The sequence below is a fragment of the Pristiophorus japonicus genome, chromosome 6 (assembly GCF_044704955.1).
Source record: "Pristiophorus japonicus isolate sPriJap1 chromosome 6, sPriJap1.hap1, whole genome shotgun sequence".
Taxonomy (NCBI): domain Eukaryota; kingdom Metazoa; phylum Chordata; class Chondrichthyes; family Pristiophoridae; genus Pristiophorus; species Pristiophorus japonicus.
The window spans coordinates 225,225,861-225,248,212 of record NC_091982.1 but is presented as its reverse complement, the minus strand read 5'-3'; the positions used below and the strand labels follow the sequence as shown (position 1 = coordinate 225,248,212).

Sequence of the window (22,352 nt, the reverse complement as noted above, 5' to 3'; positions counted from 1 at the left end):
TTGAGCAAGGCTGGGAACTCAACATCCAGAGGTTTTCAACATTTAGGAAGGATAGGCGGAGAGGAAAAGGAGACAGGGTGGCTTTGCTGGTTAAAGAGAAAATTAATGCAATAGTAAGGAGGGACATTAGCCTGGATGATGTGGAATTGGTATGGGTGGAGCTGCCAAAGGGCAGAAAACGCTAGTGGGAGTTGTGTACAGACCACCAAACAGTAGTAGTGAGGTTGGGGACAGCATCAAACAAGAAATAAGGGATGTGTGCAATAAAGGTACAGCAGTTATCATGGGCGACTTTAATCTACATATTGATTGGGCGAACCAAACTGGTAGTAATGCGGTGGAGGAGGATTTCCTGGTGTGTATTAGGGATGGTTTTCTCGACCAATTTGTCGAGGAACCAACTAGAGAGCTGGCCATCCTAGACTGGGTGATGTGTAATGAGAAGGGACTAATTAGCAATCTTGTTGTGCAAGACCCCTTGGGGAAGAGTGACCATAATATGGTAGAATTCTTCATTAAGACGGAGAGTGACACAGTTAATTTGGAAACTAGGGTCCTGAACTTAAGGAAAGGTAACTTCAACGGTATGAGGCGTGAATTGGCTAGAATAGACTGGCAAAGGATACTTAAAGGGTTGACGGTGCATAAGCAATGGCAAACATTTAAAGATCACATGGATGAACTTCAGCAGTTGTACATCCCTGTCTGGAGTAAAAATAAAACAGGGAAGGTGGCTCAACGGTGTCTAACAAGGGAAATTAAGGATAGTGTTAAATCCAAGGAAGAGGCATATAAATTAGCTAGAAAAAGTAACAAACCTGAGGAGATTTAGAATTCAACAAAGGAGGACTAAGGGTTTAATTAAGACGGGGAAAATAGAGTACGAGAGGAAGCTTGCAGGGAACATAAAAACTGACTGCAAAAGCTTCTATAAATATGTGAAGAGAAAAAGGTTAGTGAAGACAAATGTAGGTCCCTTGCAGTCGGATTCAGGTGAATTTATAATGGGGAACAACGAAATGGCAGACCAATTGAACAAATACTTCGGTTCTGTCTTCACAAAGGAAGATACGAATAACCTTCCGAATGTACTAGGGGACAGTGGGTCTAGTGAGAAGGAGGAACTGAAAGGTATCATTATTAGGCGGGAAATTGTGTTAGGGAAATTGACGGGATTGAATGCTGATAAATCCCCGGGGCCTGATAGTCTGCTTCCCAGAGTACTTAAGGAAGTGGCCCTAGAAATAGTGGATGCATTGGTGATCATTTTCCAACTGTCCATCGACTCTGGATCAGTTCCTATGGACTGGAGGGTAGCTAATGTAACACCACTTTTTAAAAAAGGAGGGAGAAAATGGGTAATTATAGACTGGTTAGCCTGATATCAGTAGTGGGGAAAATTTTGGAATCAGTCTTTAAGGATGAAATAGCAGTGCATTTGGAAAGCAGTGATAGGATCGGTCCAAGTTAGCATGGGTTTATGAAAGGGAAATCATGCTTGACGAATCTTCTGGAATTTTTTGAGGATGTAACTAGCAGAGTGGACAAGGGAGAACCAGTGGATGTGGTGTATTTGGACTTTCAAAAGGTTTTTGACAAGGTCCCGCACAAGAGATTGGTGTGCAAAGTCAAAGCGCATGGTATTGAGGGTAATGTACTGACGTGGATAGAGAACTGGTTGGCAGACAGGAAGCAGAGAGTCAGGATAAACGGGACCTTTTCAGAATGGCAGGCAGTGACTAGTGGAGTGCTGCAGGGCTCAGTGCTGGGACCCCAGCTCTTTACAATATACATTAACGATTTGGATGATGGAATTGTGTGCAATATCTCCAAGTTTGCAGATGACACTAAACTGGGTGGCGGTGTGAGCTGTGAGGGGGACGCTACGAGGCTGCAGGAGGACTTGGACAGGTTAGGTGAGTGGGCAAATGCGTGGCAGATGCAGTATAATGTGGATAACTATGAGGTTATCCATTTTGGGGGCAAAAACACGAAGGCAGAATATTATCTGAATGGCGGCAGATTAGGAAAAGGGGAAGTGTAACGAGACCTCGGTGTTATGGTTCATCAGTCATTGAAAGTTGGCATGCAGGTACAACAGGCGGTGAAGAAGGCAAATGTTATGCTGGCCTTCATAGCGAGGGGATTTGAGTATAGGAGCAGGGAGGTCTTACTGCGGTTGTACAGGGCCTTAGTGAGGCCTCATCTGGAATATTGTGTTCAGTTTTGGTCTGCTAATCTGAGGAAGGACGTTCTTACTATTGAGGGAGTGCAGCGAAGGTTCACCAGACGAATTCCAGGGAAGGCTGGACTGTTATATGAGGAGAGACTGGATCAACTGGGCCTGTATTCACTGGAGTTTAGAAGGATGAGAGGGGATCACATAGAAACGTATAAGATTCTGACGGGATTGGACAGGTTAGATGCGGGAAGAATGTTTCTGATGTTGGGGAAGTCCAAAACCGGGAACACAGTTTTAGGATAAGGGATAGGCCATTTAGGACTGAGATGAGGAGAAACCTCTTCACTCAGAGAGTTGTTAACCTGTGGAATTCCCTGCCGCAGAGAGTTGTTGATGCCAGTTCATTGGATATATTCAAGAGGGAGTTAGATATGGCCCTTACGGCTAAGGGGATCAAGAGGTATGGAGAGAAAGCAGGAAAGGGGTACTGAGAGAACGATCAGCCATGATCTTATTGAATGGCGGTGCAGGCTCGAAGGGCCGAATGGCCTACTCCTGCACTTATTTTCTATATTTCTACAATGAGACTATAATAACGAGTGATATATGTTACGTCCCTTTTGCTGGTTGGTTTGGACACATGGCTTGCTGTTTTAGCTGGTCTTCAGGGATGTCTCGTGCCGTGTGTCCAAGAGAGAGAGAAAAGTTCCTGGCTTGCATTTTTTATATTCCTCAAGGCCATTGTCCTCAGAAAGCCTCCCGATTGGACTTTGGTTCCAGGGCAGCTCCTTATTGGCTCTCCTCACACATGTGGCTGTCTGGTCTGGCTCAGCCATCTCTGATTAGTTTAAATGGCTTTCCAATACACGAAAGACACGCGACAGCTCTGGGGGCTTTCATTGTGTTTCTTACAAAACTTAGCCCATGCTGGCAATCTGTGGGCTTCCATTTTATACCTACACAAACAGGCCTTTCCGTATAATCTACACTTTTAACATTTATACATATGCAGTATCAATAAATAAACACTTTTATACTTACAGAGTTCCCTTCCTTCCCCTAGCCCACAGGGCCAAACTTCATCTGATGCTCCCACCTGCCCTCACTCTAAAGTCTCATCTTTCTCTAGTTTTGATCTCCCCTGTTAATTTCTCCAAACTCATTTGTCCATGAGACCTACTTCCTGCTCTCTTGATCCTATTTCCACTAAACTACTGACCACCCAACTTCCTTTTTTGGCTCCCATGTTAGCCGACATTGTTAACGGTTCTCTCCCCTCAGGTACTGTTCCCCTCTCCTTCAAATCTGCCGTCATCACCCCTCTTCTCAAGAAACCAACCCTTCACCCCACTTTGCTTGCTAGCTTTCGCCCCATCTCCAACCTCCCTTTCCTGTCCAAACTACTTGAGCGTGTTGTTGCCTCCCAAATCCAAAAGGATATACTTGCTTTGGAGGCAGCTCAGAGAAGGTTCACTAAGTTGATTCCGGGATGAGGGGGCTGACTTATGAGGAAGGGTTGAGTAGGTTGGGCCTCTACTCATTGAAGTTCAGAAGAATGAGAGGTGATCTTATCGAAAAGTATAAGATTATGAGGGGGCTTGACAAGGTGGATGCAGAGAGGATGTTTCCACTGATGGGGGAGAATAGAACTAGAGGGCATGATCTTAGAATAAGGGGCCGCCCATTTAAAACAGAGATGAGGAGAAATTTCTTCTCTCTGAGGATTGTAAATCTGTGGAATTCGCTGCCTCAGAGAGCTGTGGAAGCTGGGACATTGAATAAATTTAAGACAGAGATAGTCAGTTTCTTAAACGATAAGGGGATAAAGGGTTATGGGGAGCGGGCGGGGAAGTGGAGCTGAGTCCATGATCGGATCAGCTATCATCTTATTGAATGGCGGAGCAGGCTCGAGGGGCCGTATGGCCCACTCCTGCTCCTATTTCTTATGTTCTTATGTAAATCCCTGATCATCTTTCCATGAATTCAATGTTTGAATCCCTTCAATCTGGCTTTCGCCGCAGTTCATTGGGTATATTCAAGAGGGAGTTAGATATGGTCCTTACGGCTAAGGGGATTAGCGGGTACAGAGAGAAAGCAGGAAAAGGGTACTGAGGGAATGATCAGCCATGATCTTATTGAATGGTGGCGAGGCTCGAAGGGCCGAATAGCCTACTCCTGCACCTATTTTCTCTGTTTCTACGTAAACTTGAAGTCATCCAAAACTCAGCAGCCCGTGTACTAACCCGCACCAAGTCAAGATCACCCATCACCCTGTGCCTTCTGATCTACATTGGCTCCCAGTTAAACGACGCCTTGATTTCAAAATTCTCATCCTTGTTTACAAATCACTCCATGGCCTTGCCGCTCCATATCTCTGTAATCTTTTTCAGCCTCACAACCCGTTGCTCAAATTCTGGCCTCTTGATCATCCCTCATTATAACTGCTCAATCATTGATGCACATGCCTTCAGCTGCCTGGGCCCTAAGCTGAACTCCCTCCCTAAACCTCTCTGCCTCCCTACCTCTTTTTCCTCCTTTCAGGTACAGCAAGTGATCAGGAAGGCCAATGGTATCTTGGCCTTTATTGCAAAGGGGATGGAGTATAAAATCAGGGACGTCTTACTACAGTTATACAGGGTATTGGTGAGGCCACACCCGGATTACTGCGTGCAGTTTTGGTTTCCATATTTACGAAAGGATATACTTGCTTTGGAGACAGTTCAGAAAAGGTTCACGAGATTGATTCCGGGGATGAGGGGGTTGACTTATGAGGAAAGGTTGAGTAGGTTGGGCCTCATCCCATTGGAATTCAGAAGAATGAGAGGTGATCTTATCGAAACGTATAAGATTATGAGTGGGCTTGCAGGGAGGATGTTTCCATTGATGGGGGAGACTAGAACTAGAGGGCATGATCTTAGAATAAGGGGCCACCCATTTAAAACAGAGATGAGGAGGAATTTCTTCTCTGAGGGTTGTAAATCTGTGGAATTTGCTTCCTCAGAGAGCTGTGGAGGCTGGGACATTGAAAAGATTTAAGACAGAAATAGACAGTTTCTTAAACGATAAGGGGATAAGGGGTTATGGGGAGCAGGTGGGGAAGTGGAGCTGAGTCCATGATCAGATCAGCCATGATCTTATTAAATGGCGGAGCAGGCTCGAGGGGCCGTATGGCCGACTCCTGCTCCTATTTCTTATGTTCCAATACGCTCCTTAAAACCTACCTCTTTAAACAAGCTTTTGGTCATCTGCCTTAATTTCTTCTTCTGTGGCTCAGTGTCAGATTTATCTGCTTTGTCTTGTAACACTGTTGTGAAGCATCTTGGGACATTTTACTATGTTAAAGGCGCTATATAAATAAAAGTTATTATTATTATAATCTGTAACCTCATGGCCCGGCATATCCCTCACTCTACTATTACCATCAAGCCAGGGGACCAACCTTGTTTCAATGAGGAGTGTAGAAGAGCATGCCAGGAACAGCACCAGGTGTACCTGAAAATGAGGTACCAACCTGGGGAAGCTGCAACATCAGACTAGATGCATGCTAAACAGCGGAAGCAGCATGCTATAAAAGGAGCTAAGCGATCTCACAATCAACAGATCAGATCAAAGTTCTGCAGTCCTGCCACATACAGTCATGAATGTTAATGGGAGGAGGAGGCTCCATCACTATCCCCATCCTCAATGATGGCGGAGCCCAGCACGTGAGTGCAAAAGACAAGGCTGAAGCGTTTGCAACCATCTTCAGCCAGAAGTGACGAGTGGATGATCCATTTCGGCCTTCTCAGGTCCCCACCATCACAGAAGCCAGTCATCAACCAATTCGATTCACTCCACGTGACATCAAGAAGCGGCTGAGTGCACTGGATACAGCAAACCTATGGGCCCTGACAGCACCCCGGCTGCCGTGCTGAAGACTTGTGCTCCAGAACGAGTCGCGCCTCTAGCCAAGCTGTTCCAGTACAGCTGCAACACTGGCATCTATCCGACAACCAGAAACGTAACTGGACCAGGCACATAAATACCATGAAAACAAGAGCGGGTCAGAGGCTGGGTATTCTGCGGCGAGTGTCTCACCTCCTGACTCCCCAAAGCCTTTCCACCATCTACAAGGCACAAGTCGGGAGTGTGATGGAACACTCTCCACTTGCCTGGATGAATGCAGCTCCAATTCAAGAATCTCAACACCATCCAGGAAAAAGCAGCCCACTTGATTGGCACCCCTCCACCATCTTCAACATTTACTCCCTCCACCACCGGCGCACCGTGCCTGCAGTGTGTACCATCTACAAGATGCACTGCAGCAACTCGCCAAGGCTTCTTCGGCAGCACCTCCCAAACCTGTGACCCCTACCACCTAGAAAGATAAGGGCAGTAGGCACAGGGGAGCATCATCTGCAAGTTCCCTTTCAAGTTACACACCATCCTGACTTGGAAATATATTGCCATTCCTTCATCGTTGTTGGGTCAGAATCCTGGAACTCCCTCCCCAACAGCACCTTGGGAGTACCTTCACCACACGGACTGCAGTGGTTCAAGAAGGCGGCTCACCACCACCTTCTCAAGGGCGATTAGGGATGGGCAATAAATGCCGGCCTTGCCCACATCCCAGAATGAAAAAAAAACAGTCTTTTGAGTGTTCACCGCCAGTGACTGTTTTGCTTTTGTATTTCACCTCCTGAAAGCAGATACTTGTTGCAAACCTGTATCCTTGAGCACAGATTGTAACGTTTTTAGCTTCTTGTATGGAAAAGCTATCCCCCTCGAATGGGTGTGAAGCAAATAGAATTATTACATGGATAATATGTGAAAATTTTTCAGTACGAAGTGAATTCATGGAATTGTTGCAGCAGTCTCCCCTGATGGAAGAACCACCTGCGAAAGGATAGGGCAGACTTTGTTTCGTAAGCTTGTTGGCAGCTTTAAAAGGCTGCAAAATGAGTTGAATCATCTCTCCACAGATGCTACCTGACCTGAGTATTTCTAGTATTTTCTGTTTATATTTCAGATTTCCAGCGTCCGCAGTATTTTGCTTTTTGGATATAACCATGTTTGCTGACCTGCCAAAAGCTTATAGTCTTAATTACTACCTTCTTTTGATAAGGTGACGACTGATCTGCAATGATATTATTCCCTGCCCATCTTTCGGACTCCTGTCCATGTCTGAACCTGGGCAAATTGGTCCTTTAAAACAGTTACTAAATTTGCAGCTAACCATGAGTCTCTGGCCATAGTAAAATAGTTCACAATAATCTGATTTTGGCTGCAGGCAAGGTTCTAGAATGGATGAAGTGGTTAGAAATGTAACAAACTTATTTATTGAGTCAACATATTTGCCTCTTGCACAACTGAATAGGGAATCACATTTATATACATTAAGCAAACACCTTTCCTAATATTTAAATGTAGAGCATCATCTGGAAATCCTTGGGGGTGGGGGCAGAGGGAGTGAGTTCACTAAAGCATTCAACTTACTCAAATTGGAGAGGTTCCTGGCTGTAACCACCAAGGGTTCTGATCAGATTATTAAACTGATATATTCCAGTTAATTACAATCTGCCTTGTCCCCAGCTACATCTCATGGGATAGTGAATTGGATATTTAAGTTTCACACATAAGATGATATAACATGTACAAGATTAGCTTCACAAGGTTATATTAAAAAATATATGTACATTAAACATTTAAAAGATTTTACACAAAAGAAATTACATTAAATTCCATAAGAATTCAAATAAGGTGAAGCTATAACCTGAAGGGTAGGTAAATTTGTTTTTACTCTAGCAGTGGTTCATGGTTTGAGCCCTAGTATTTGTAGATATCTAGAAGACAGTTATGATATACTTAACATGTGACCTTTAACAGTTGAGGGGAGAAAATAAATTCTTTGCTCATTTTTGTTTACATTGCACACATGCTTGTTAAGTCTTGTTGATTTTGTATTTGTCAATTTTTATAACCTTTTCTATTTAACAATGCACATATACAATCCTGATTTTTAAAATTCATTCCTAAGATGTGGGTGTCGTTGGCATGGCTGGCATTTATTGCCCATCACTAATCGCCCCTTGAGAAGGTGGTGGTGAGCCACCTTCTTGAACCGCTGCAGTCCATGTGGTGAAGGTGCTCCCACAGTGATGTTAGGGAGGGAGTTCCAGGATTGTGACCCAGTGATGATGAAGGAACAACGATATATTTCCAAGTCAGGATGGTGTATGACTTGGAAGGGAACTTGGAGATGGTAGTGTTCCCATGCGCCTGCTGCCCTTGTCCTTCTAGGTGGTAGAGGTCACGGGTTTGGGAGGTGCAGCCGTAGAAGCCTTGGCGAGTTGCTGCAGTGCATCTTGTAGATGGTACACACTGCAGCCACGGTGCGCCAGTGGTGGAGGGAGTGAATGTTTAAGGTGGTGGATGGGGTACCGATCAAGCAGGCTGCTTTGTCCTGGATGGTGTCGAGCTTCTTGAGTGTTGTTGGAGCTGCACTTTTCCAGGTAAGTGGAGCGTATTCCATCACACTCTTGTTTTGTGCCTTGTAGATGGTGGAAAAGCTTTGGGGAGTCAGTCAAGAGGTGAGACACTTGCCGCAGAATACCCAGCCTCTGACCTACTCTTGTTGCCACAGTATTTAGTATAAGTTTCTGGTCAATGGTAACCCCCAGGATGTTGATGGTGGGGGATTCGGCGATGGTAATACTGTTGAATGTCAAGGGGTGATGGTTTGACTCTCACTTGTTGGGTGATAGTCATTACCTGGCACTTGTATGGCACAAATGTTACTTGCCACTTATCAGCCCAAGCCTGAATGTCATCTAGGTCTTGCTGCATGCGGGCATGGGCTGCTCCATTATCTGAGGAGATACGAATGGAACTGAACACTGTACAGTCATCAGCAAACATCCTCACTTCTGACTTTGTGATTAAAGGAAGGCCATTGATGAAGCAGCTGAAGATGGTTGGGCCCAGGACACTGCCATGAGGAACTCCTGAAGCAATGTCCTGGGGCTGAGATAATTGACCTCTAACCACTACAACCATCTTCTTTTGTGCTAGGTATGACTCCAGTCAGTGGAGAGTTTTCCCCGATTCCCATTGACTTCAGTTTTACTCGGGCTTCTTGATGCCACACTCGGTCAAATGCTGCCTTGATGTCAAGGGCAGTCACTCTCACCTCACCTCTGAAATTCAGCTCTTTTGTCCATGTTTGGACCAAGGCTGTAATGAGGTCTGGAGCCAAGTGATCCTGGCAGAACCCAAACTGAGCATCGGTGAGCAGGTTATTGGTGAGTAATTGTCGGATTGAATTTATCCTGCTTTTTGTGGACAGGACATACCTGGGCAGTTTTCCACATTGTCGGGTAGATGCCAGAGTTGTAGCTGTACTGGAACAGCTTGGCTAGAGGCGTGGCTAGTTCTGGAGCACATGTCTTCAGTATGACAGCCGGGCAGTTGTCGGGGCCCATAGCATTTGCTGTATCCGGTGTGCTCAGCCATTTCTTGATATCACGTGGAGTGAATCGAATTGGTTGAAGACTGGATTCTGTGATGATGGGGACCTCAGGAGGAGGCTAATGTGGATCATCCATTCCCCACTTCTGACTGAAGATAGTGCAAACGCTTCAGCCTTGTCTTTTGCATTTGTGTGCTGGGCTCTGCCATCATTGAGGATGGGGATATTCATGGAGCCTCCTGTTATTTGTTGTTTAATTGCCCTCTACCATTGATGACTGGATGTGGCAGGACTGCAGAACTTTGAACTGATCCATTGCTTGTGGGATTGCTTAGCTCTGTCTATAGCATGCTGCTTCCACTGTTTAGCATGCATGTAGTCCTGTATTGCAGCTTCCCCAGGTTGTCACCTCATTTTTAGGTACACCTGGTGCAGCTCCTAGCATGCTCTTCTACACTCCTCATTGGACCATTATTTTCAATTGATTTGAAATCTGTGTCACTTTTTTGTCAAAACAACTCTCATTGTTTTGAATATCCTGACCTTGGCAATACTGCATCTGGCAATGGGTCACTTCTTGAAATGTTAACGTATAATTTCTCTTTCAGACACTTGCTCATTCACCAGTCACCCTACCCCTCTCTTAATTCTCCTTTTGTTACTTATGTGCCTGTAGATTACTTTATTTATTTTTGTGTTCTTTGACCTTTCTACTTCATATTTCCACTTTGACTTCCTAATTGTCTTTTTAAACTCTTTCCCAAGCTCATCACATTGGCCCAGAATTTGCTGGAGCAAGGCATCTGACAGCATGCCCTGTTTGTAGACTTGTTCCTGCACCCTTCAGCTCAAAGGTTTTTAGCTCACAAAGTTACAAGCTGATAACGGGCAACAGGGCATCTGGGACCTTGATAAACAATGGGACCAACAATCTATCTCCTTAAAAATCACATTGAAGGAATGAGAAATAAACAGAAGGACTAAGGAGGATTGTGAATTTAATGTCAAATCAGGTACAGAAAGAGAAATAAAGAGGGAAGGAAAGGTTGGATTAACGAGAGAAAAAGAGACAGAAAGGAAAAGTAAGACATAAAATTTTAAAATTGACATTTTTAAATCTCCAACAACAATTCACAGCCTGAAGGAATGAGATGCCACGCTTTTAATTGTTCACTTTTTAGGCAAGAGTGGTTGATCAGCAGTCATTAACAATTATCATGTTGCAAAAAGGGTACTTACTCTGTTAATTACTAGACTTAGCTTTCTGTGGGGCAATTAATGTGCAAATGCAGCAACTTCATGATAATCATGGGAAGGTTTTGCAAAGCTAACAGCGGAGCAGCGTAAATTGGCCAGCAACTCGTGGTGATTCGCATTTCATGAGTATCTCTTCTTTGCCTGATTTACATATTAATAATGGCATGCATTGTTTACACACTGTTATTTTTCCAGCAAATTCTGGGACATTCCCTTTTGTGATCCTCTCCTTTATTGTTTATGTACTTTGCATATACCTTTTTCTTTCGATTCAATTTTATCCTCACATCTTTATCTCTCCATAGAAACATAGAAAATAGGTACAGGAGTAGGCCATTCGGCCCTTCGAGCCTGCATCACTATTCAATAAGATCATGGCTGATCATTCCCTCAGTACCCCTTTCCTGCTTTCTCTCCATACCCCTTGATCCTTTTAGCCGTAAGGGCCATATCTAACTCCATCTTGAATATATCCAATGAACTGGCATCAACAACTCTCTGCGGCAGGGAATTCCACAGGTTAACAACTTTCTGAGTGAAGAAGTTTCTCCTTATCTCAGTCCTAAATGGCCTACCCCTTATCCTAACACTGTGTCCCCTGGTTCTGGACTTCCCCATCATCAGAAACATTCTTCCCGCATCTAACCTGTCCAGTCCAGTGAGAATCTTATAAGTTTCTATGAGATCCCCTCTCATCCTTCTAAACTCCAGTGTATAAAGGCCCAGTTGATCCAGTCTCGCCTCATAGGTCAGTCCCGCCATCCCAGGAATCAGTCTGGTGAACCTTCGCTGCACTCCCTCAATAGCAAGAAAGTCCTTCCTCAGATTAGGAGACTGTTATGTATTGATGTGTGTATCATCCTGGTACCTTAAATGTATTGTAAGCACAATGCTACACCACAGAGGGCGCTGTGGTGGGAAACCTGGAAGTACTTGCAACAGGCACTATAAAAGGCTGACCACCACACCTGAGAGGCACTCTGGAGCTGAACAATAAAGGACGAAGGTCACAGCAATTAGACTTACACCAGACCTTGTGGAGTCAGTGATTTGTGTGCGACATACACCACATTGGCGACTAGGAAGCGGACGAACTCCATGCAACCATGGCTACTCCGGGCTCGCTAAAGGATTTTACCGTGGGCAATGATTGGGAGGCCTTTACGGAAAGGCTCGAGTACTACTTCACAGCAAACAACCTGACGGAGGACACGGACGCAATGAGAGATAAGTGTAAGGCGATATTGCTCTCCAGTTGTTGAGATGAGGTTTACTGTCTCATCAGGGATTTGCTGGCACCCGGGAGCGCCAGGGACAAGTCATACGAGGAGCTGACTGAACTCATTTGTGACCATTTGAAACCGAAGGAGAGCATCCTCACGGCCAGATACAAATTTTACCATCACTGCAGACCTGAGGGCCAGGATATCACCAAATATGCTGCGGACCTCAGGAGACTTGCGGCGCCGTGTGATTTTGGCGCACACCTTGACGAGGCTTTGCGGGACGTTTTCGTTATGGGGATTGGCCACAAGGGTCTCCTTCACAAGCTGTTAGCCACGGAACCCACAGTCATTCTGACAAAGGACATCGCCATCAGCCAGGCACATTTGACCTCGACTTGCAGCACCAAGCAAATAATCCACACAGTCTCGAACCCGGCAGGCAGTGTCTACAGGATAACGCCCACCACGGACAAAACTGCAGAACGTGGCTCTGCCCGGGGCAGAGAGCATGGACCTCGGGGTCCTGGAATTCAGAGTCTGCTGAGGGGACCAATCAAGCAGCACCATGCTGGCGTTGTGGAGGAAGCCATGAGGCTCACCGGTGCAGGTTTGCGGAGTACACGTGCAATACCTGCCACGTTAAAGGCCACCTTCAGCGTATGTGTAAAAGAAATCGGATTCACCATGTGGCTGAGGAGATCGGAGATGATCCATCATCCAGCGAGGAGCAGACAGAAGAAGATGAGGTGCTTGGACTGTATACGTGCACCGACGATTCGCCCCCAGTGATAAGGGAAGTAAAAATCAACGGAGTCCCTGTGAGTATGGAAGTGGACACGGGCTCGGGTCCGTCGTTGATGAGTCGGAGAACTTTTGATAAACTGTGGACTAACCCAGCTGCACGACCCAAGCTGGTCCTGGTCACGGCGAAGCTGCGTACCTACACCAGGGAACTAATACCTGTTCTTGGCAGAGCGATGGTGCAGGTATCCCACGGGGATGAGACGCACGGTTTACCTTTGTGGGTCGTTGCAGGCGATGGGCCGACACTCCTCAGCCGGAGGTGGATGGGGACGGTCCGTGGGAGCTGGGAAGACTTCATCACTCCACAGGCTGCTGCTCCCTGGGTCCCCAGAGAGCAGCGCCGACCGAGCTGGAGCTGCAGCCTCAATCCACCCACAGGCAAGCCCCAGCCCCGGACCTCACGGAGATCCTGCAGCCTCAGCCTCCACAGGCAAGGCCCAGGCCCGAACCTCAAGCCACAGAGATCCTGCAGCCTCAGCCCCCACAGGCAAGCAGCCCTGCAGAGAGGGGCCTAGTGAGGGGGAGGTGAGCCGGCGGGGTGCAAGGGATCCAGGATGGCCAGCGGATCGGAAGAGCCCCGCCGAGGAAGTAGCCGTCGGGTGGGCCCCGCCGAGGAAGTTGCGGTTGGGCGGGCCCCGCCGAGGAGCTGTTAGCGTCGGGTGGCGGCAGCAGCTGGAGGTCGGCAGCCACGGCGGCCGCATGGGAGGCCGCTACAGAGGATGCGGGGGAGGTGGCAAGTGCGGCCGCTGGGGAGGCCACGACGGCCGCAGGGGAGGCGGCTATGGTGGCTGCCGGAGAAGCGACAACGGCCGCAGGAGAGGTGGCAAGTCAGGTGGCAGCGGAGGGGAGCGGAGGCTGCGACGGCGGAGGGCATCCGGAGCGGCGGAGAGCAAGATGGCGGCGGCATTGTGCTCAGAGCAGCAGAGCAAAGATGGCGGTGCCCAAGGAGAAGCCTCGTGGAATCCTCCTGCATCAAAGATGGTGCCTTAAAAAGGAAATGCACCCGCCTTACCATGAGGTGGTCCCCACAAAGGACTTCTGTAAGGCAGAGCGAGTTTAAAATGAGCTATGTTAATGTGAGATGGCGAATTTATAACAAGAATTAATTTTTTAATGCTGAATGCCCACTGTATTTGTGTAAAATAATGGATATGAAGTACAATTAATGATAAGGGCTAACAAGGAAATCAGGGATCCGTTATCAGTCAATGTACCAGTTAATGTACCAGATAACATGTACCATACTAACGCACTGTCTATGCCTACCTGCTTTCCGTTGGACAAGTGTGATGTTATGTATTGATGTGTGTATCGTCGTCCTGCGTCCTGGTGGGGGGGGAAGGTGATGTTATGTATTGATGTGTGTATCGTCCTGGTACCTTAAATGTAATGTAAGCACAATGCTACACCACAGAGGGCGATGTGGTGGGAAACCTGGCAGTACTTGCAACAGGCACTATAAAAGGCTGACCACCACACCTGAGAGGCACTCTGGAGCTGAACAATAAAGGACGAAGGTCACAGCAGTTAGACTTACACCAGACCTTGTGGAGTCAGTGATTTGTGTGCTACATACACCACATTGGCGACTAGGAAGCGGACGAACTCCATGCAACCATGGCTACTCCGGGCTCGCTAAAGGATTTTACCGTGGGCAATGATTGGGAGGCCTTTACGGAAAGGCTCGAGTACTACTTCACAGCAAACAACCTGACGGAGGACACGGACGCAATGAGAGATAAGTGTAAGGCGATATTGCTCTCCAGTTGTTGAGATGAGGTTTACTGTCTCATCAGGGATTTGCTGGCACCCGGGAGCGCCAGGGACAAGTCATACGAGGAGCTGACTGAACTCATTTGTGACCATTTGAAACCGAACGAGAGCATCCTTACGGCCAGATACAAATTTTACCATCACTGCAGACCTGAGGGCCAGGATATCGCCAAATATGCTGCGGACCTCAGGAGACTCGCGGCGCCGTGTGATTTTGGCGCACACCTTGACGAGGCTTTGCGGGACGTTTTCGTTATGGGGATTGGCCACAAGGGTCTCCTTCACAAGCTGTTAGCCACGGAACCCACAGTCATTCTGACAAAGGCCATCGCCATCAGCCAGGCACGTATGACCTCGACTTGCAGCACCAAGCAAATAATCCACACAGTCTCGAACCCGGCAGGCAGTGTCCACAGGATAACGCCCACCACGGACAAAACTGCAGAACGTGGCTCTGCCCGGGGCAGAGAGCATGGACCTCGGGGTCCTGGAACTCAGAGTCTGCTGAGGGGGCCAATCAAGCAGCACCATGCTGGCGTTGTGGAGGAAGCCATGAGGCTCACCGGTGCAGGTTTGCGGAGTACACGTGCAATACCTGCCACGTTAAAGGCCACCTTCAGCGCATGTGTAAAAGAAATCGGATTCACCATGTGGCTGAGGAGATGGGAGATGATCCATCATCCAGCGAGGAGCAGACAGAAGATGATGAGGTGTTTGGACTGTACACGTGTACCGACGATTCGCCCCCAGTGATAAGGGAAGTAAAAATCAACGGAGTCCCTGTGAGTATGGAAGTGGACACGGGCTCGGGTCCGTCGTTGATGAGTCGGAGAACTTTTGATAAACTGTGGACTAACCCAGCTGCACGACCCAAGCTGGTCCTGGTCACGGCGAAGCTGCGTACCTACACCAGGGAACTAATACCTGTTCTTGGCAGAGCGATGGTGCAGGTATCCCACGGGGATGAGACGCACGGTTTACCTCTGTGGGTCGTTGCAGGCGATGGGCCGACACTCCTCAGCCGGAGGTGGATGGGGACGGTCCGTGGGAGCTGGGAAGACTTCATCACTCCACAGGCTGCTGCTCCCCGGGTCCCCAGAGAGCAGCGCCGACCGAGCTGGAGCTGCAGCCTCAATCCACCCACAGGCAAGTCCCAGCCCCGGACCTCACGGAGATCCTGCAGCCTCAGCCTCCACAGGCAAGGCCCAGGCCCGAACCTCAAGCCACAGAGATCCTGCAGCCTCAGCCCCCACAGGCAAGCAGCCCTGCAGAGAGGGGCCTAGTGAGGGGGAGGTGAGCCGGCGGGGTGCAAGGGATCCAGGATGGCCGGCGGATCGGAAGAGCCCCGCCGAGGAAGTAGCCGTCGGGTGGGCCCCGCCGAGGAAGTTGCGGTTGGGCGGGCCCCGCCGAGGAGCTGTTAGCGGCGGGTGGCGGCAGCAGCTAGAGGTCGGCAGCCACGGCGGCCGCATGGGAGGCCGCTACAGAGGATGCGGGGGAGGTGGCAAGTGCGGCCGCTGGAGAGGCCACGACGGCCGCAGGGGAGGCGGCTATGGTGGCTGCCGGAGAAGCGACAACGGCCGCAGGAGAGGTGGCAAGTCAGGTGGGAGTGGAGGCTGCGACGGCAGAGGGCATCCGGAGCGGCGGAGAACAAGATGGCGGCGGCATTGTGTTCAGAGCAGCAGAGCAAAGATGGCGGTGCCCAAAGAGAAGCCTCATGGAATCCTCCTGCATCAAAGATGGTGCCTTAAAAAGGAAATGCACCCGCCTTACCATGAGGTGGTCCCCACAAAGGACTTCTGTAAGGCAGAGCGAGTTTAAAATGAGCTATGTTAATGTGAGATGGCGAATTTATAACAAGAATTAATTTTTTAATGCTGAATGCCCACTGTATTTGTGTAAAATAATGGATATAAAGTACAATTAATGATAAGGGCTAACAAGGAAATCAGGGATCCGTTACCAGTCAATGTACCAATTAATGTACCAGATAACATGTACCATACTAACGCACTGTCTATGCCTACCTGCTTTCTGTTGGACAAGTGTGATGTTATGTATTGATGTGTGTTTCGTCGTCCTGCGTCCTGGTGGGGGGAGGGGGGAAGGTGATGTTATGTATTGATGTGTGTATCGTCCTGGTACCTTAAATGTAATGTAAGCACAATGCTACACCACAGAGGGCGCTGTGGTGGGAAACCTGGAAGTGCCTGCAACAGGCACTATAAAAGGCTGACCACCACACCTGAGAGGCACTCTGGAGCTGAACAATAAAGGATGAAGGTCACAGCAGTTAGACTTACACCAGACTGTGTGGAATCAGTGATTTGTGTGCTACATATGCCACAGAGACCAAAACTGAACACAATATTCCAGGTGAGGCCTCACCAAGACCCTGTACAACTGCAGCAAGACCTCCCTGCTCCTATACTCAAATCCCATAGCTATGAAGGCCAATATACCATTTGCCTTCTTCACCGCCTGCTGTACCTGCATCGCAACTTTCAATGACTGATGAACCATGACACCCAGGTCTCGTTGCACCTCCCCCTTTCCTAATCTGCCGCCATTCAGATAATATTCTGCCTTCGTGTTTTTGCCCCCAAAGTGGATAACCTCACATTTATCCACATTATACTGCATCTGCCATGCTTTTGCCCACTCACCTAACCTGTCCAAGTCACCCTGCAGCCTTTTAGCGTCCTCCTCACAGCTCACACCACCACCCAGTTTAGTGTCATCTGCAAACTTGGAGATATTACACTCCATTCCTTTATCTAAATCATTAATATATATTGTAAAGAGCTGGGGTTCCAGCACTGAGCCCTGCGGCACTCCACTAATCACTGCCTACAATTCTGAAAAGGGCCCGTTTATCCTGACTCTGTGCTTCCTGTCTGCCAACCAGTTCTCTATCCACGTACCTTACCACCAATACTATGTGCTTTGATTTTGCACAGCAAGAGCCTCATTCTTGGCTAGTTGATTCTTAATTTTAATGAAATATATTTCTCGAACTGTATTGAACTTCCCTTTGTATATTGCCCACTGTTGTTCTACTTCCTTATATGTCTCTTCAATAAATACAGAAAATGCTGGAAACGAATCAGCAGGTCAGGCAACATCTGGAAAGAGAAACAGAATTAATGTTTCAGGTCGATGACCTTCCATCAGAACTCAGATATTTTTCTCTGGTTTAGCTTATTTAGCTGACATCCTCATTCGCTCATAGTTGGCTCATCCCCAATCGATAACTTTGATCGTTGTACAGGTACTATCTCTATCTCTCGATCATTATCTTAAACCTGATTATTAAATTTCATCCAAATATCAAGTTAAAGAAAAAAAATCTTTATATTGAGCTTTGGTTCCTGACAGAATCATAGAATGATACAGCACAGAAGGAAGCCATTCGGCCCAGTGTGTCTGTGCTGGCTCTTTTCAAAGAGCTATCCTCCAAAGTCACATTCCAGAGACTTGAGCATAAAAATCTAGGCTGACACCCCAGTGCAGTGCTGAGGGAGTGCTGTACTGTCGGAGGTGCCATCTTTCGGATGAGATGTTAAACAGAGGCCCTGTCTGCCCTCTCAGGTGGATGTAAAAGATCCCACGGCACTATTTCGAAGAAGAGCAGATGAGTTATCCCCAGTGTCCTGGTCAATATTTATCCCTCAATCAACATCACTGAAACAGCCAATGTGGCTGGTGTGCAACGGCCACCACACTTTAAAAAAACCACGCACTGGCATCTTCCACCCTTGAGGATGTAGTTCGGGTTCTTCATTCGAAACACCTGTGAACATCCTTTTCTTTGGCATGGAAGCAAGTCATCCTTGTTTCGAGGGACTGCCTATGATGAAACAGACTATCTGGTCATTATCATGTTGTTTGTGGGAGCTTGCTGTGCGCAAATTGGCTGCTGCTTTTCCCACATTGCACAGTGGCTCTACTTCATAAAAGTACTTCATTGGCTGTAAAGCGCTTTGGGACGTCCGGTAGTTGTGAAAGGTGCTATACAAATGCAAGTTTTTCTTTTTCAGAAATGATCCCCTTCAAGTATTTATCCAAATCCCTTTTGAAAGTTATTCCTCAATCTGTTTCCTTTCAGATCACAACAACTAGCTGCGCAATGAAAAAAAAATGTTTCCTCATGTGGTCTCTGGGTTCTTTTGGCAAATCACCATGACAAAATTGACATGGGAGGGAGGGAGGGAGGACAAAATATACATGGGAAGGAGGGAGGGAGGACAAAATATACATGGGAAGGAGGGAGGGAGGACAAAATATACATGGGAAGGAGGGAGGGAGGACAAAATATACATGGGAGGGAGAACAAAATATACATGGGAAGGAGGGAGGGAGGACAAAATATACATGGGAGGGAGGACAAAATATACATGGGAAGGAGGGAGGGAGGACAAAATATACATGGGAAGGAGGGAGGGAGGACAAAATATACATGGGAAGGAGGGAGTGTGTGTCTCCTGTAACCAGAGCCACAACACAGGGGCAGCCCGGAATAAGATAAAAGTGACACCGTTCCATCCAAAAACAATTTTTAAAAAAGTGAGGAGGAAATAAAACGGGGGAAAAAAGTGAAGAAAAATAAACAGTTTAAAATTAAATTAAATTTAAAAAAGACGAGCCTCTGGGAGCTGTGAGCAGCGGGCGCTCGGGCCTGTTGTTGTGGCCGCTGCAGTTACGTCACCCTGACAGGCCGCTTCCGTAGGCCGCGAGCCCGGAGCGCGGGGCGGGAGGGGAGAGAGCCTCCGCGAGCGCCGGCTCGCCTCAGCTGAGCTTAGCCCACCAGCCCGCAGCTCTCCTTGAGTGTTTTTAAACCCCGCAGCGACGATGGGCGTCCCCAAGTTTTACCGCTGGATCAGCGAGCGCTACCCGTGCCTGAGCCAGGTGGTGAAAGAGCATCAGGTAAGGCAAACATGGCCCCGGCCTCTGGCCGTGTCCGCACCCGGCCTCCCTGTACCCCAGGCCCGCAGCCTTCCTCATCTCAAACCTCCTCCCCCCACCTCCATTTCTGGGCTTTGCCCAGAATTAGCGTCGTGTCAGCACTTTATTATTTTTTAAAATAAGGGAATTGGAGCCGAGTGTTTGGTTGGTGAGGGATGGGTAGCTTTTAATATTCTTTTCATCTTGAGCTGGTCACCCTTTCGTGTACATTTCTCCAAAGTAAATAGAAATCGGAGAAGTGTGGACCAAGCTGTCCGTGTTGTTAATTATTGCTGCTGAAGTGGTTTGTTAGCACAGCCAACAATGTCAGTGATGCCAGCCTCCAAACTGTCAGAATTTAAATATACACTCTCAATTCAGTGTTGCTTTCATAATTTAATATTTCTTTCTCCTGTTCCCTCTGAATTTTTCTTCTTCTTAGATGCTTGCTGGGGGGTGTTGTACCATCATTGTTCCAACATTAGGTTTTAAGAATTATAATACAGTACTAAAAATTATCAGTCTTGTCTCCCTGTAATGCTACCTACTTTGTGTCTCATTTTTTTGTGTGTATGCCGATCAGTTGTTTCTTCATTTGCCTTGAATTGGATTCACTTACTGTCAAGTGATCTGAGCTGCACAATACTGTTTACTAATGTTTGAAATTCTATATACCCCTGTATGTACATTCTCATCAGCCTTGCCAGCCCCTCTCTCTGTGTACTGACCCTAACACATTAGTTATGTGACTTGAACATGTTTTCAATAACAAAACAGCAACTTTTTTTATAACCCAAGAAAATGAACTAATACTTTGTGATGTCATTTTGTCATTGTGACCTCGTGATAGTGAATGTTTTTCTTGATTTATTTCTACTGGTGTTTATGGTGAATAAGACATATTGTAGTTTCTGACTTTGTGATTATTCACCCAGAGGCATTTTTGAGCTGGTCCATGATGTAAATTATATCTGATTTGTTGGGAACAATAGTTGATGGGCCAAACAGTCTTTTCTCGTTCATTGGCCAAGAATTTGCGGTCAGGGTGACTGCGAACTAGCAGCCTTTAAAACTGACTACAATTTCGGGATTTGGCACAGGCGAATGCGGAAATCCAGAAGTTTCAGTCAATCATTGAAAGCTCCAAAACAGGTTGTGCTGTTTGGCAATCTGTGTAATCAGCCAAATCATTGAAACTGATACAAACTTCAGCTCTTCTGCAGTAAGTGTGCTGTTAAATTCCCCATTAAAAGTTAGACCCAAACGGATTAGGTATAACTTGGGTTTTGACAGTGTTATTACTGCTAAACAAATGTTAAGGGCCTGGAAAGCTAATTTTAATTGTGTGCAATGAAATATTCCATTTTAATAAAAATTAAAATTTAAGAAAGCTTTTAAAACAACATTTAAAAAATGTAATCCATCTTTCAAATTTCCCATGTGAGAGCTCCAATCTTTCTTTTGTTCTCTAACTATTTATTTTTAAAAAGTTAGAATTTTAAGAGCTTACTGTGTGCTGTCTGAGAATTACGCCTTTTGATTGGCTGCTTAGACAACCTCTTGACGTCACAGCAGTTTGCAGAGGGGGATCCTCACTATACTTCGTTGATTTGAATTGGAGGTCTGAATAGCCGACCACTTTGCTTCGCTGCTGACTGCAAATTCCAGGCCATTATCTTTTTTTTCTCCTAATTTATTTATGAAGATGTTGGTACTGGGAAAAGGAACACTTTCCCATTTCAGGAGCTCATTATCTGTTACTCCCAGGTTAAGTTTAGCACAACATATTTTGTGTTTAAAATTTAATTATCAAAACCAGCTGTAGGAACAAAAAATACTTTTACATAATCTCTAAATACACTTTCTGTAAGTTTGATTAAAACACCAGTAATGTATGAGGTGCAGGTTTAAACACAACTTTTTCATGATGCCAAATCTGATGCAAGACTGTGAAATTATCAGGGACACAAGCATGACTTAATATATTAGCAAATTCCAGTGATCGATAGAGAATGTACCTGTAACTTATTCCAATCAGTTGTGCAGGGGAGTTTATAATCCGGAAGATACGTTTACCTGTAATCTTTTAGTATTACAGCAAATTTTGCTGTAACGTGTGGAAGCAGGGAGGCAGTGATCCATCTCCCCATGTAATCAGAATGGCAAAGGAACCAGTAGCAGTTGAGGGTTTGAAACTTGAACTGCAGTAACCAAAACAGAACATAAACAAATCTTTAGCAGTTTGGGTCTCATTCATTCTGCCATGGGGTACCTTTCAAAAGTCATGATTTAATCTTTGTAATATGGCGCTCCCACCAAATAAAAAAATTCTCTTACCATTTCAGTATTAAATGTTAAGGTTTCCTGATGAATGCACGTGGTTTTCTTGAAGTTAGTGACCCCCCCCCCCCCCAACAAAACCTGGCTTCCCAAATAGGAAATGAAATGGTTCCAGAGGAGTCACTGTGAATTGGTTGTCCAGAACTACAGCCAACTTGAGAATACTTTTGGTTGGCGTATATTTTGTGGAACATAATTGCATCCTCAATGCCACTTTGGCTATATACTGCATGCTATTGCTCCCCTATCATGTATTTCCTTGATTTGAGGGAAAGCTTCCCAATTCATTTGTCAGCATTGGGTGCGCCCAGGTCAGTTTTTACATAGCCAGCATTTAATACTTTATTTTCTATATTAATTGAAGCACTACACATGGTTCTGG

At 46.6% G+C, this 22,352-nt stretch overlaps 1 protein-coding gene across 5 annotated transcripts in view; it reads left to right on the top strand.

Moving 5' to 3' along the window:
• The first annotated feature begins 16,962 nt into the window (after positions 1-16,962).
• Positions 16,963-22,352, top strand: part of xrn1 (5'-3' exoribonuclease 1) — a 130,481-nt gene continuing 125,091 nt past the window's right edge. For 4 of the 5 annotated variants that reach the window (XM_070883655.1, XM_070883649.1, XM_070883654.1 and 1 more), the window contains exon 1: positions 16,963-17,062. In XM_070883655.1, the coding sequence (XP_070739756.1) occupies positions 16,964-17,062 (99 nt within the window). In that variant the 5' untranslated portion in view covers position 16,963. Of the gene's footprint in view, positions 17,063-19,116; positions 19,613-22,352 lie in introns of those variants that run through there. The other variant, XM_070883653.1, reaches the window with a different exon arrangement.